This window comes from Lontra canadensis, unplaced genomic scaffold, assembly GCF_010015895.1.
Source record: "Lontra canadensis isolate GAN:19392208 unplaced genomic scaffold, GSC_riverotter_1.0 scaffold33, whole genome shotgun sequence".
NCBI lineage: Eukaryota > Metazoa > Chordata > Mammalia > Carnivora > Mustelidae > Lontra > Lontra canadensis.
The window spans coordinates 149,717-165,359 of NW_022631027.1; the positions used below are offsets into that span (position 1 = coordinate 149,717).

At 33.7% G+C, this 15,643-nt stretch overlaps 1 protein-coding gene across 1 annotated transcript in view; it reads right to left on the reverse strand.

Moving 5' to 3' along the window:
- LOC116873440 (collagen alpha-1(XXIV) chain-like) overlaps positions 1-15,643 on the reverse strand; it is a gene marked incomplete at its 3' end in the record, with an annotated part of 316,096 nt that overhangs the window by 142,701 nt on the left and 157,752 nt on the right. The window contains exons 22-23 of the mRNA XM_032867266.1: positions 3,303-3,356; positions 1,618-1,662 (exon numbers count right to left, since the gene is read on the reverse strand). Coding sequence (XP_032723157.1) covers positions 1,618-1,662; positions 3,303-3,356 — 99 coding nt within the window. The remainder of the gene's footprint in view (positions 1-1,617; positions 1,663-3,302; positions 3,357-15,643) is intronic.

A 15,643-nucleotide genomic window follows, 5' to 3' on the forward strand; every position in this document is an offset into this window, starting at 1 on the left:
TACTAATTTATAATACCTATCACGTATTATAGATTTGGATTTTATTATTTCTATCCATTAACAAATACTCCTATTTTTCTTTCTAAAACAAAACAATCCTCCAACTTTTATTGTATTTTGACTACATATAAAAACTTTGGGAACTTAAAAATTATATTTAGTACTTCTATCAAAAAAATTGTTCTAATTTTTACCTCTGCCTTGCTTGGAATTGTCTAGTGGTTTTCTACCAAGCACAAAGTAAAACAAGGACCAAAAATCATCCTATTATTGCTGAATATCAATTGCTCTCTAATCAGAGATAGGTGAAGAAATGTAATGAAGAGTCTAAATTATTAGATTTGTCTATGATATTTACAGAATTTTAAAATAATACACTTAATTCACATTGTTTTATAAAAAGCCTTAGTGTGAATATTTCTTTTATCTCAAATAATGTAATACTCAAGCATTACAGTATATTAATAAATAGTTATACATTATATCACATTATGAAAGGAATCTCACTGGAATCTGTATCAGCACATTTAAACTCTATTTGAAATCAAGGAGTTCAGGGCATCAGTGCTGAAGTCATCACTTTCAATCCTGTTTAAGTTCTGCCATATTGGGTTTATCCTGAGAAGGTTATGTTTGAGCATGTAATAGTGAGGCCTTATTTTAATATTTTAAAAATGTGGACAATATCCTGTAGGGTTGTTTTCAGGATTAGAAATGATTCATGCGACATACTTCGAGGAATACTAGGTTTAAATTTATCTTCAAACAACAGTAGAACAATAGTAATACCTATTAAGACTGAGTTGATAAGAGGCAACTGTGGTTTTCCTGTTTTCTAGAGAACTAAGTTTTAAATGAGGTCAATTATCCTGGGCTCAAATTAATAATAATCATTCTGTTATATAACTCACTTCACATAAAAATGAAATAAAAATTCTCCTTTTTCTTTCAGTGAGATAGTGTAGTATATGTACTAGTGAGGTAAAGGTGCAAAGGAAAGATTTATTGTCTCCTTAAATGTAAAAATGTTTGAAGAATCTGCATGTTATGATATTCTCTAGAAAAAAGAATGAGATGTATTTCATGTGAGTCTAATGATCCCTCTTAAAATAAATGTGATACACACACCTTAATTATTTCATAATAATGTATTCTTTGGTCATGCATGCCCAAATTCTTAAAGAGCTAATTTTCAGAACTTGGAAATAGGTAATTCATGTATTACCACACAATATTATCTGAAGAGAAAGTTGACAGAAAATACATCTTCTTTAGGTTCCATAATTTTACTGGCATGCTTAGAAAACAGAAGTTCCCAGAATATCACTAGAATGGCTACAGTATTTCACTTTCTATTACTTTTTGAGAAACTTTATAATTAGCACAAATTACTAAGACCATAAAACTACTGAAGGAACAAGCAGATATACTGTAGGCATATCATTTAAAATATTGCTGGGAAATTCCAGTTATAGGCTTATATTATTTAGAGGGATTGTATGGTTATAGTGTTTTTTGTCCTTTATTACAACTTAAAATTTGGTGCTATTAAAAGACATTCACATAACAGTTATTTTAAGAGAAGCACTTTTTCAAAAGTATTTGTATGATACCTACTCTTGGCCCCAGTTCTCCAAAGGGTCCAATTGGTCCTTCTTCTCCCTTAAAAAAAAAAAAAATCAGAACATATCATGGCCTGAAATAAGTATTTAAAAAGGTAAACCCTTATTCTATTTATTCTGAAATCTGAAACTGAGATGTGATGAAAATAATGCTGTGACTTTCTTGTATTTCATTTTCTTAAAGATTTTATTTATTTGAGAGAGAGAAAAAAAGAGAGAGACCAAGCAAGAGTGGGGATATGGGGGGTAGGGGCAGAGGGAGAAACAGACTCCCCACTGAGTGGGGAGTTGGAAGTGGGGCTGGATCCCAGGACCCTGATATCATAAGTTGAGCCCAAGTCAGATGTTTAACCCACCAACCCACCCAGGCACCCCAACTTTCTTGTATTTTACTCTGTCATCCCATAACGTTTTAATATTTGGAGTAACAACTCCACATCTACTCTAAAGGGCACTATTTGTTTTTAAATTGGTAGATCATAAAAGTTATACATAGAAAGTTGAGAATTAATAAGAGTGAAAGTAATTAGGATATCTATCACAAAATCAGGATATTTGTAACGGGCTTAGTATCTAAAATATATGAAGAACTTAAACAACTCAACACCAAAAGCCCAAATAATCCAATTAAAAATGAGGACCTGAATAGATATTTTTCCAAAAATGACATACAGATGGCCAAGAGACATATGAAAATATGCTCAGTATCCCTAGTCACCAGGAAAATGCGCATCGAAAACCTAACAAAAATTAGGAATCATAAATTAAGGATTACCTTTACTTTCTTGGGCTCAATATCTCTCCCATACAGAGAGAAAATCAATTAAGTTCTTAATAGATGGAAATCAATATACATTGGTATATTAAAAAGCTATTGGTACAGGACATGTTTGCTCTTGGCATATTTTAATACTTCATTCATTCAATACATATGGTTTTGAGTCTTAGTTCTGTTTTCAACAATATACAACAGTATATTGGATCCTACTCAATGGAGTTAGTATCTAGAGCTACTTCTTGACTAACTTACAGGTCCAGTATTCTTGGGGTGAAGCCAGTTATAATGTCGTAAAAATGTAAAAATCTTGTTCATTCTTCTAAGCATCAAAAAAATGTATGAGTGGATAGAGAATAGAGAAACATAAAAAAAGAACTTTTATATATTATTCTCTAAGAAAATTAAAAAGAAATAAATGTTTTTATTACATGTATTGACATATTTTCTAAAACATACTGACTTTTCACCTTTAAATAAAAAGTTGATGTTACCATATCTGAACAGCATCCATAGACCTATTTAGTATCATGTATTCTATTTCATTTATTTGATCAGTAAACATTTTTGCTCAATTCACAATTCAATTAAAATAAAATTTACTAGATCACAAATATAAAACAGATACAAATAGTAACTATATTCTAGTACATATGAGTGAGATTCTAGCTCATATTCTTCAGATATTCCATGGAGATCAGTGACATAAATTACTTAATGAGTTCACAACCCTGAAAACATTCCAAATCTCACTCCATAACTGTCAATATAAAGTGGTTAGTAACTTGAAATCCTTGGTGGCAAGAACTGTCCATATTAAAACAATGTTTTTCTTTAAACAAAAAGTAAATAAGGAAAAATAGGAACTGAAGCAATTGCTGTCTGGATATTTATTCCTTCCATACCTGAAGTCCTTTGAGACCAGGAGGTCCAGGAGGTCCTCTATTTCCGAGGAGTCCCTATAAAAGCAAAATAAGCACAAATAATAAAAACTTCAGCTCAACTAATATTTTTCAATCAGCATGAATCTGAGATGATAATACAATTTGGTACCATTCTTTACCCATTATTAAGTTATCAAAATGAAGTCAGAGGGTAGGTGAGCAGAAAACTATAGGGCATCCAAAAAACTGGGAGAGGTAGGATAAAATTTTTTTAAGCATGCTGGTGTTCAAATAATGTGCTCAGTATGTTACTCTTCAACCAGACACTCAGAAAAAGTAGTTCTAAATTTCAAGCAATGAGTACAGTTGTTAATTTGATAATAGTACAATAAATATATAATAGAGTATCCACAAAGTCTAAAAACAGACGGAAGAGATATGCACTATTTTAATATCTATTAAGAGACTAGCAGAATCCAGGGCCCATTATTCTCACTACATGTTCCTCAGCTTATTTCCCTTCTTAATACAAGCTGGTAAAAAGAGGATAACCTGCAGAAGAAAGTAACAATCTGAATGTGATTAGGAATTTCACAATTAAAAATCAAAATCAAAATCAATGTTGTTAAAAATCAAATGCTCTCTGAATAAAAATTCATTAATGTCCTTTAAAAATATCTATTTCAGAAAACACCCTACAGTATCTATTTAAAATGGTGACATTTTAAAAAAATTTTTATTTCTTTTCAGTGTAACAGTATACATTGTTTTTGCAACACACCCAGTGCTCCATGCAATCCGTGCCCTCCCTAATACCCACCACCTGGTTCCCCCAACCTCCCACCCCCCACCCCTTCAAAACCCTCAAGATTGTTTTTCAGAGTCCATAGTCTCTCATGGTTCACCTACCCTTCCAATTTCCTTCAACTCCCTTCTCCTCTCCATCTCCCCAGTCCTCCATGCTATTTGTTATGCTCCACAAATAAGTGAAACCATATGATAGTTGACTCTCTCTGCTTGACTTATTTCACTCAGCATAATCTCTTCCAGTCCCGTCTGGGACTTTCGTTGCTACAAAAGTTGTGTATTCATCCTTTCTGATGGAGGCATAATACTCCATAGTGTATACGGACCACATCTTCCTTATCCATTCATCCATTGAAGGGCATCTTGGTTCTTTCCACAGTTTGGTGACCGTGGCCATTGCTGCTATAAACACAGGGGTACAGATGGCCCTTCTTTTCACTACATCTGTATCTTTGGGGTAATACCCTGTAGTGCAATTGCAGGGTCATAGGAAAGCTCTATTGTTAATTTCTTGAGGAATCTCCACACTGTTCTCCAAAGTGGCTGCACCAACTTGCATTCCCACCAACAGTGTAAGAGGGTTCCCCTTTCTCCACATCCTCTCCAACACATGTTGTTTCCTGTCTTGCTAATTTTGGCCATTCTAACTGGTGTAAGGTGGTATCTCAATGTGGTTTTAATTTGAATCTCCCTGATGGCTAGTGATGATGAACATTTTTTCATGTGTCTGATAGCCATTTGTATGTCTTCATTGGAGAAGTGTCTGTTCATATCTTCTGCCCATTTTTTTTTATGGTTGTCTGTTTTGTGCGTGCTGAGTTTGAGGAGTTCTTTATAGATCCTGGATATCAATCTTTTGTCTGTACTGTCATTTGCAAATATCTTCTCCCATTCCGTGGGTTGCCTCTTTGTTTTGTTGACTGTTTCCTTTGCTGTGCAGATGGTCTTCCATCTTTTTGTGTCTTCTTCAATTTCTTTCATGAGTGTTCTGTAGTTCCTCAAGTGCAGATCCTTTATCTCTTTGGTTAGGTTTTTTCCCAGGTATCTTATGGTTCTTGGTGCTATAGTAAATGGAATCAATTCTCTAATTTCCCTTTCTGTATTTTCATTGTTAATGTATAAGAAAGCCACTGATTTCTGTACATTGACTTTGTATCCTGCCACGTTACTGAATTGCTGTATGAGTTTTGTAGTTTGGGGGTGGAGTCTTTTGGGTTTTCCATATAAAGAATCATGTCATCTGTGAAGAGAGAGAGTTTGACTTCTTCATTGCCAATTTGAATACATTTTATTTCTCTTTGTTGTCTGATTGCTGTTGCTAGGACTTCTAGTACTATGTTGAACAACAGTGGCAAGAATGGACATCCTTGTCGTGTTCCTGATCTCAATGGGAAGGCTGAAGCTTTTTCCCATTGAGGATGATATTTGCTGTGGGTCTTTCACAGATAGATTTGATGAAGTTCAGGAATGTTCCATCTATCCCTATACTTTGAAGCGTTTTAATCAGAAACAGATGCTGTATTTTGTCAAATGCTTTTTCTGCATCAATTGAGAGGACCATGTGGCTCTTCTCTCTTCTCTTATTAATTTGTTCTATCACATTGATTGATTTGCGAATGTTGAACCATCCTTGTAGCTCAGGGATGAATCCCACCCGGTCATGGTGGATAATCTTTTTAATGTGCTGTTGGATCCTGTTTGCTAGGATCTTGTTGAGAATCTTAGCATCCATATTCATCAGGGATATTGGTCTGAAATTCTCCTTTTTGGTAGGGTCTTTGCCTGGTTTGGGGATCAGGGTAAAGCTGGCTTCATAGAAAGAGTCTGGAAGTTTTCCTTCTGCTTCAATTTTTTGAAACAGCTTCAGGAGAATAGGTGTTATTTCTTCTTTGAAAGTTTGGTAGAATTCCCCAGGGAATCCATCAGGTACTGGGCTCTTTTTTGGGAGGTTTTTGATTACTGCTTCAATCTCGTTACTAGATATTGGTCTATTCAGGTTGTCAATTTCTTCCTGGTTCAATTTTGGGAGTTTATAGTTTTCCAGGAATGCATCCATTTCATCTAGGTTGCTTAGCTTATTGGCATATAACTGTTGATAATAACTTCTGATGATTGTTTCTACTTCCTTGGTGTTAGTTGTGATCTCTCCCTTTTCATTCATAATTTTATTAATTTGGGATTTCTCTCTTTTCTTTTGGATTAGTGCGGCCAATGGTTTATCGATCTTATTGATTCTTTCAAAAAAACAGCTTCTAGTTTCATTGATACGTTCTACTGTATCTCTGGTTTCTACCTCATTAATCTCTGCTCTAATCTTGATTATTTTCCTTCTTATGTGTGGAGTTGGTTTGATTTGTTGTTGATTCTCGAGTTCCTTAAGGTGTAGAGACAGCTGGTGTATTCTGGATTTTTCAATTTTTTTTGAGGGAGGCTTGGATCGCTATGTATTTCCCTCTTAGGACCGCCAAAACCCATAGGTTTTGGACTGAAGTGTCTTCATTCTCATTGGTTTCCATGAATTGTTTAAGTTCTTCTTTGATCTCCTGGTTGATCCAAGCATTCTTAAGCAAGGTGGTCTTTAGCTTCCAGGTGTTTGAGTTCCTTCCAAACTTTTCCTTGTGATTGAGCTCCAGTTTCAAAGCATTGTGATCTGAGAATATGCAGGGAATAATCTCAGTCTTTTGGTATCGGTTGAGTCCTGATTTGTGACCCAGTATGTGTCTATTCTTGAGAAGGTTCCATGTGCACTTGAGAAGAATGAGTATTCTGTTGTTTTAGGGTGGAATATTCTGTATATATCTATGAGGTCCATCTGGCCCAATGTGTCATTCAATGCTCTTGTTTCTTTATTGATTTTCTGCCTCGATGATCTATTTCTGAGAGAGGCATGTTAAGATCTCCTACTATTAATGTATTCATATCAATATGACTCTTTATCTTGATTAATAGTTTTCTTATGTAATTGGCTGCTCCCATATTGGGGGTGTAGATATTTACAATTGTTAGATCATCTTGGTGGATAGTCCCTTTAAGAATGATGTAGTGTCCTTCTGTATCTCTGACTACAGTCTTTAGTTTAAAATCTAATTTATCTGATATGAGAATCGCTACCCCAGCCTTCTTTTGAGACCCATTGGCATGAAAGATGCTTCTCCATCTCTTCACTTTCAGTCTGGGTGTATCTTTAGGTTCAAAATGGGTCTCTTGTAGACAACATATGGATGGGTCCTGTCGTTTTATCCAATCTGCAACCCTGTGTCATTTTATGGGCACATTTTATGGGCACAATTGATAGTGATTATTGATAGATACGTTTTTATTGACATTGTGTTACCTTTGAAGTCTTTCTTTCTGTAGATTGTCTCTATATTTATGTTCAATGCTATTCTTAGGATTTTTCCTCTTTTATAGAACCCCCCTTAATATTTCCTGCAGTGTCAGCTTGGTGTTTGCATAGTCTTTTAAGCCTTGCCGGTCTTGGAAACTCTTTCTCTCTCCATCCATAAAATGGTGACATTTTTCTTATTCAGTTCTGTTTCCCTAACTATACGGTATGTCTGCAAAGCTTTAAGTAAAACTCTTCTAAAAACTATCTTTTGCATTATTGTTTTTAGTGATTCTAAAGCCATTAAAAGATTTTATCTAATTTTTAAGTGTAGTAAATAACTATGCTAATAGTGACTCTATCCAGGTGGGTTTAATCTTTAGTTCTGAAATGCAGCAGAGTGATAAACTGCACAAGAATCTTGCCTTCATATTATACCTTGTTTTATCATTGCTATGTTCTAATATAATCAAAAAAATGAAAAGCTCTTGGTCAGTTTGTATATGTGCTGCCAAAGCAAGCACTCTTGGTCAGTTTAACAGTCTATAATACATTAGCACAAGCTTATGTATAGAGCACCATTTAAGAAACTATATGACTTCAGGCAATAAAATTTTTGTGAAGCTATCTTATTTTTTTATTGGAAGAGATGGATTAGATTATTGAAATGGGTGTATGTTGTTTGATGCAAGTCCAGTTACATTCTCAAAAGACTCCTAATTTTTTTTTCTGGTTTTATCTTATTTTTCCTTCCATTTCCCTTATGTTCGTCTGTTTACTTTTTATTTTTTTACAATTTAGGTCTTATTTATTTATTTGTTTGTTTGTTATGTTAGTCACCATACAGTACATCATTAGTTTTTGATGTAGTGTTCCATGATTCATTGCTTGCATATAACACCCAGTGCTCCCTGCAATACGTGCCCTCCTTAATACCCATCACTGGACTAACCCTTCTCTCTGAAACCCTCAGTTTGTTTCTTGGAGTCCATACTCTCTCATGGTTTGTGTCCCCCTCTGACTTCCCCTTCATTTTTCCATTCCTTCTCCTAATGTCTTCCATGGTATTCCTTATGTTCCACAAATAAGTGAAATCATACCATAATTGACTTACTCTGCTTGACTTATTTCATTTAGCATAATCTCCTCCAGTTCCATCTATGTTAATGCAAAAGTTGGGTGTTCATCTTTTCTGATGGCTGAGTAATATTCCATTGTATATATGGACCATATCTTTTTTTTTTAAAATTTTATTAACATATAATGTATTATTAGCCCCAGGGGTACAGGTCTGTGAGTTGCCAGGTTTACACACTTCACAGCACTCACCATAGCACATACCTTCCCCAGTTGGACCAAATCTTTACCCATTCATCTGTTGAAGACGATCTTGGCTCTTTCCACAGTTTGGCTATTATGGACATTGCTGCTAAGAGCATTGGGGAGCATGTGGTCCTTCTTTTCACTACATCTGTATCTTTGGGGTAGTAGTGCCGTGGGTCATAAGGTAGCTCTATTTTTAGATTTTTGAGGAACCTCCACACTTTCCAAAGTGGCTGTACCAACTTGCATTCCCACCAACAGCGTAAGATGGTTCCCCTTTATCCACAACCTCTCCAACATTTGTTGTTTCTTGCCCTGTCAATTTTTGCCATTCTAACTGGTATAAGGTGGTATCTCAATGTGGTTTTGATTTGAATATCCCTGATGGCTAATGATGATGAACATTTTTCCATGTGTCTGTTAGCCATTTCTAGGTCTTTGGAGAAGTGCCTGTTCATGTCTTCTGCCCTTTTTTCTTGACATGATTATTTTTGGGTGTTGAGTTTAAGAAGTTCTTTATAGCATCCTAATTTTACTTAGGGAAACACTTTCTCCTCACTCAGCCCACATGATTGAGGGGAGGTGAGTCCACCCCTGACTAAATTCGAGGGTTGACATGTGACATGTCTAAGTCAGTCAGCATATTCTACACCCTAGAAACAGTGATTGGTTCAGTAATGAGCCAGAAACCCAACTCAGTCTAACTAAAGGAAATTGTAGACTACAGTGGAATAGCTGGAAGTAGCATTAAGGATGGTATAAACCTAAAGAATGGGAAACCATGAAGTAGAGAGAGCCCTGGAATGTAATCCATAAATTAACAAATGAAAAGAGCAGGAGTAATTGGATTCTAATGATATTGTTTGTGGTCCTGTATTTAGTTGTTTGAATTCCTAAACTTTTCTCATATTTATATAATCACATTTAAATTGGTTTTCATTACTTACAACTGAAAGAATTCTGACTGGTAAAAGGATTTCTAACTCTTTAATATCCAAAATACTCTTCTAGATTTCTAAGTGATACATTTTAAATATTTAGACTGACTTAAGGTATGGGATCAGCATGTTGTGATATTTCCATTCTATCACAAGACACCTAATGCTTAATTACGTAATTCATTGTTCATTCATTTTTTTAAATCCAACATTTATTAATTTTCCACTCTGCATTAGGTCCAATAAACAGCACAACATTAGGCCCTGAGTATACAAAGACAAAACACAGTTCCTATTCCCAATGAATTCATAATTTCCTAAGGATGATGACGCTTTAAAATAAAAATTAGTAAATAAGAGTTGTGATAGAAAAAAAAAAGAGTTGTGATAGAAGTAGAAGCAGAAGCAAAGTATAATGGGAACTTACATGAAAGAACAAAATCTTTTCTGGGAGGGTCAGAATTTTTATCGTGAGAGTGTAAACACAGATGGTAAAAGTATGGCAAAAACAAGAGAGTGGTTATCTATGCAAGATGCAAAGAGGCAGACATGATTAGTGAGGGATACTCAAGAAGCTTATAATGGTTCATTTCTTAATATAGTTTGTTTTATTATCATTGTTTAAATTATGTGCATGTTTCATATTTGTCACGTTAAATACACAAATTCTTTTTTTTTTTTTTTGAATTTGACATGTATAGAATCTGAAGTCGAGTCTGGGCTCGAATTCCAGCTCTGAAGATTCCTAGGGCTATAGCCCAAGTTTCCTTATCTGTAGAATCATGTTACCATCATCATCATAAAGTTATTGCAAGAAAGAAAAAGGTACCTTGAATATAACAGGGACTCAATAAATATTAGTTTTCTTTTCCTTATGGTGTTTGTAACAGTCCTTTAACTGATATTGCACTTATCTATCCTATATATTCACCACATTCATATTTATAATTTGCTATTGTTATTCTTCCAAAAATATGTTTCATCATCTCATCCCTCTCAAAATCTTCCATAGAGTAAAAGAGTAGAGTTTTTGTATGTAACCGGAGTTAAGTTATAATCAGCTTAAAATAGATTGCTATAATTAAAAGAGGTTTTATGTAAGCTCCACTGTAACCACGAAGAAAGTATCTATAAAAGATACACAAAAGAAAACAAGAAAGGAATCAAAGCATATCATAATAAAAATTCAACGAAACACAACTGAAGACAGGAAGAGAAAACCGGAATAAAGAAGCTATAGACATAAAACAACTGCAATTAACAAAATGACACTAGTAAGTCTTTCCTTATTTGTAATCACTTTAAATGTAAATGGATTAAAGGGTACAATCAAAAGACAGAGTGGTTGAATGGATTTAAAAAAGATAAAACTATATGATATCTACAACAGACACAATTTGGATTTAATGATATATGTCAGATGAAAGTGAAACATGAAAAAAGACATCCCATGCAAATGATAACCAAAAGAAAGCAGGTGTGGCTATACTTACATCAAACAAAACAGATCAAGTAAAAAACCGTTGTAAGAGACAAAGGAAGACATTAACTAATGACAAATGGGTCAACTTGCCAGAAAGACATAACAGTTATAAATAAATAAGCACCCAATATAAGATCCATGAAACAATTATTGACTGAAGTGAAGGAAGAAAGAGAGAAACACAATAAATGGAAGAGATTCCAATGCCCTATTTTCAATGACTGATAGAACAACCAGATAGAAGGTTAACAAAGGAACAGAAGACTTGAACAACACTAAAATCAAATGGACCTAATAAACATATAAAGATCATTCCACTCAAAATAGCAGAATACACTTTCTTTTTAAGCATATATGGAACATTTGCCAGTACAGATTACATAGATCGTATTTTAGGTCACAAAACAAGTCTTAACAAATTTAATAAAATTAAAATTGAAATTATACCAACTATCCTTTCTAACCTTAGTGGAATGAAACTAGAAATCAATAGCAGAGGAAAACTGAAAAAGTCACAAGTAAGGGGAAATTAAACAACATACTCCTGAAGAACCAATAGGTCAAAGATGAAATCAAAAGAGAAATTAGAAAATATCTTGGGACAAATGAGAATGAGAACACAATATTCCTTAATTTGTGGGATAAAATAAAAATAAAAATAGTACTAAGAGGGAATTTTAAAATGGTAAACAACTACATTAAAAAAAGAAGAACGATCTCAAGTAAGCTACGTAACTCTATACCTCAGGAAACCAGAAAAAGAACAAAGTAAACCCAAAGTTAAGAGGTAGAAGGAAGTAATAAAAATTAGAGCAGAAATAAGTGAATAGAGGATAGGAAAACAGTAGAAAAAAAAATCAACAAAATTTAAAAAAAAATCAACAAAATTGACAAACCTTCAGCTAGACTAACAAAAAGACAAGACCTAAATAAAATAAAAAAGGAAAGAGGACCTTAAGATACTAATATGAACAACTGCATACCAACATTTTGGTTAACCTAGAAGACAAAAGATAGAAGATAAAATTCCTAGAAACACATACCCTAACAAAACTGAATCATGAAGAAATATAAAATCTAACAGATCTCTAATGAGGAAATTGAATCAATAATAAAAAACCTCCCAAACAGGAAAAGCACAGAACCCAATGACTTTACTGGGGAATTCTACCACACATTTTTTAAAAACAATTAATTTAAATCCTTTTCAAACTCTTTAAAAAAGCTGAAGAGAAGGGAACACATTCAAACTCATTTTACGAAGCCAGCATTACTCTGATACCAAAGCCAGCCAAAGACACTACAAGAAAAGAAAATTACCTGCCAAATTCTCCAGTGAATATTGGTGTAAAATCCTCAAAAAAATGCTAGCAAAATGAATCCGACAGCACATTAAAGAATCATATACCATAACCAAATGGGATTCATCCCTGGGATATAAGAATTGTTTATATATGAAAATCAATCAATGTGATCCGCCACACTAACAGAATAAAAGATAAAAATAACATAGTCATATCAATAGATGCAGAAAAAGAAGCATTTGACAAAATTTAATACCCTTTCATGGTAAAACACTCCACAAACCAAAAATAGGAGGGGATGACCTCAACTTAATAAAGGTCCACAGTTGATATTATACTCAAGAGTGGGAAACTGAAAGCTTTTCTCTAAGATTAGAAGCAAGGCAAGAATGCTTATTCCTACCACTTCCATCCAACACAGTATTAGAAGTCCTAGATAGGGCAATTAATCAAGAAAAAAAAATGTACCCAAGAAGGAAAGGAAAAAGTAAAATTTCTGTTCACAGTTTACATCATCTTGTATGTAGAAGATCCTAAAGATGTTACCAACATATTGTTAGAACTAATAAATGAATTCAACAAAGTTGTAGAATATGAATTCAACATACAAAAACTAGCTGCATTTGTATACACTGACAAAAAAAAACAAATTGAAAAGGAAATTAAGATAAAAATCCCATTTATGATAGCATCACAAATAATAAAATACTTAGGAATAAACTTAACCAAGGAAGTGAAAGACTTATACACTGAAAATTACAAAACACTGCTGACAGAAATTAAAGATGACACAATTAGTGTAAAGATATATCATGTTCTTGGACTAGAAGACTTAATACTGTTAAAACATTCATACTACCAAAAGCAATCTACAGATTCAATGCAATCCCTGGGAAGAACTAAATGGCAAATATAGGAAAAATAATTCTATTATTCATATGGACATTCATATGTCCTCCACAAAGGACCCTGAAGAGCCAAAAGAATCTTAAGAAAAAAGATTGCTGGAGGTCTCACATCTCTTGACTTCAAAATATACTAAAATGTTATTAATGAAAGTTTGATACCAACATAAAAACAGATATAAGGGCCAATAAAACAGAACAGAGTATTCAGAAATAAAATCACACACATATGATCAGTCTTTGACAAGAATGCTGAGTCTATACAGTGGGAAAAACATAGCATCTTCCACAAGTGGTGATAGGAAAGCTGGATATGCAAAATCTGACCCTTCTCTTACACCATACCTGTGAATCAACTCAAAATGGGTTAAAGAATTAAATAAAAGACCTGAAACCATAGGCAGAAAGCTCTACTACATTGGTCTTAGAATGTTTTTTTAGACCTCACACAAAAGAAAGACAACAAAAGCAAAAATAGCCTGGTAAATACTTCTGCACAGAAAGAAAACCATCAACATAGTGAAGAGGCAGTTTACAGAATAGGAGAAAATATGTGTAAACCATAAATCTGGTGTTTAATATCTAAAATATATAAGGAACTCCTACAACCCAACAGCAAAAACCAAATAATCCAATTTAAATAATGGCCAAAGGACTTTAAGAGAAATTTCTCCAAATAAAACATACAAATGACCAAGTGTATGTAAAAATGTTCATCACTAATCATGAGGAAAATGCAGATCAAAGCCACAAAGAGATATCACCTCATACCTGTTAGAATGACTACTGTAAACAAACAAAAAGAAAATAAATGTTGAAAGGATGTAGAAAAACTGGAACTCTTATGCACTGTTGATGGGAATGTAAAACAGTGCAGCCACTATGGAAAACTGTGTGGAGATCCTCCAAAAATTAAAAACAGAACTACCATATGATCTAGCCATCCCACTTCTGGGGATTTACCTAAAAGAAATGAAAGCAGGAGCTCAAAGAAGTAACCGCATTCCCATGTTCAAGGCAGCATTACACAATAACCTATAGGTGGAAACAACCTAAACATACATTGATGGATGAATGAATAAAGAAAATGCAGGTATTTAGACTATTGGGCAAAGGACTGTTATTTAGCCTTAAAAAAGAAGGAAATTCTAACATGTGCTACATCATGAACCCTGAAGACCTTATACTAAGGGAAATAAACCAGTCACAGGAGGACAAATAATGTATAATTATATATATATGAGGTATCTAAAATAGTCACCGTCATAGAAGCAGAAAGTAGGATGATGGCTGCCAGACGTTGGGGGAGGTGGAAATACAGGGTTGCTGTTCAATGGGTACAGACTTTCAGACATGCAAGATAAAAATGGTCTAGAGATTCACTGTAGTTAATATATATAGTTAATTTTATTGTATTATATACTTAAAAATTTGTTAAGAGAATAGATTTTGTTATGTGTTTTTATCACTACAACAAAACAAGATCTTCTATGAGCTTATTGGCTTATTAGTATTTAAACTTCTCAGCTTTATATTTAAGATATGTCACAATCTGACTCCTAACTTTTTTTAAGACAAGTGGGTTTCCTTTTGCCCTCCATCCCTGTGTTCATTTTTGTACCTGTTATATAAAAACTTTCATTTCTTGACTCCGCCTGGCCAAATTCAACCCATCCAACTCAAAATCCTATTTTTTTTTCTAAGTTTCTCAGAAAAATGGTCATATTAGTCATTCTTTCCCCTTCCTTTGAGCTCCTTATTGTTCGCTTATGTGCTGCCTAGTTGTGCTTTTTTAACTTTTCACATGTGGAAATCTCACGCTTTCAGAAAATTACAAATTCCTAGCAGACAGAAGACCATGTTTTAATCTTGTTTTCAAGTAATTGTTTAACACAGTACATTATTCATTGTACAAACTTGTATTTCTTAGCTGACTAAATGATGTCTGGAGAATAAAATGATAAATAATATCAGAAACCTTGATTTAGCATATTAAATATGAGTCTTCAGGGTAGGGTCAAGGTGATCTTAGAAAACTATTTAGAGTTATGCATTTTCCTCTTACCATGTTAGCTCCCCTCTATACAGATGATCACATGACATATTTTAATATTTCAGTGTGAAGGTTATTTTCATACATTGTGTAACATAACTTCACAAATAGGCTTTCTCTAAAACCTTATCAGAGATGTTATACAATGAAAATAACAGCCTATTTTACCATCCCTAATTCCATAGCCAAAGTAACAACACATATACAGCAATAAATAAATTATT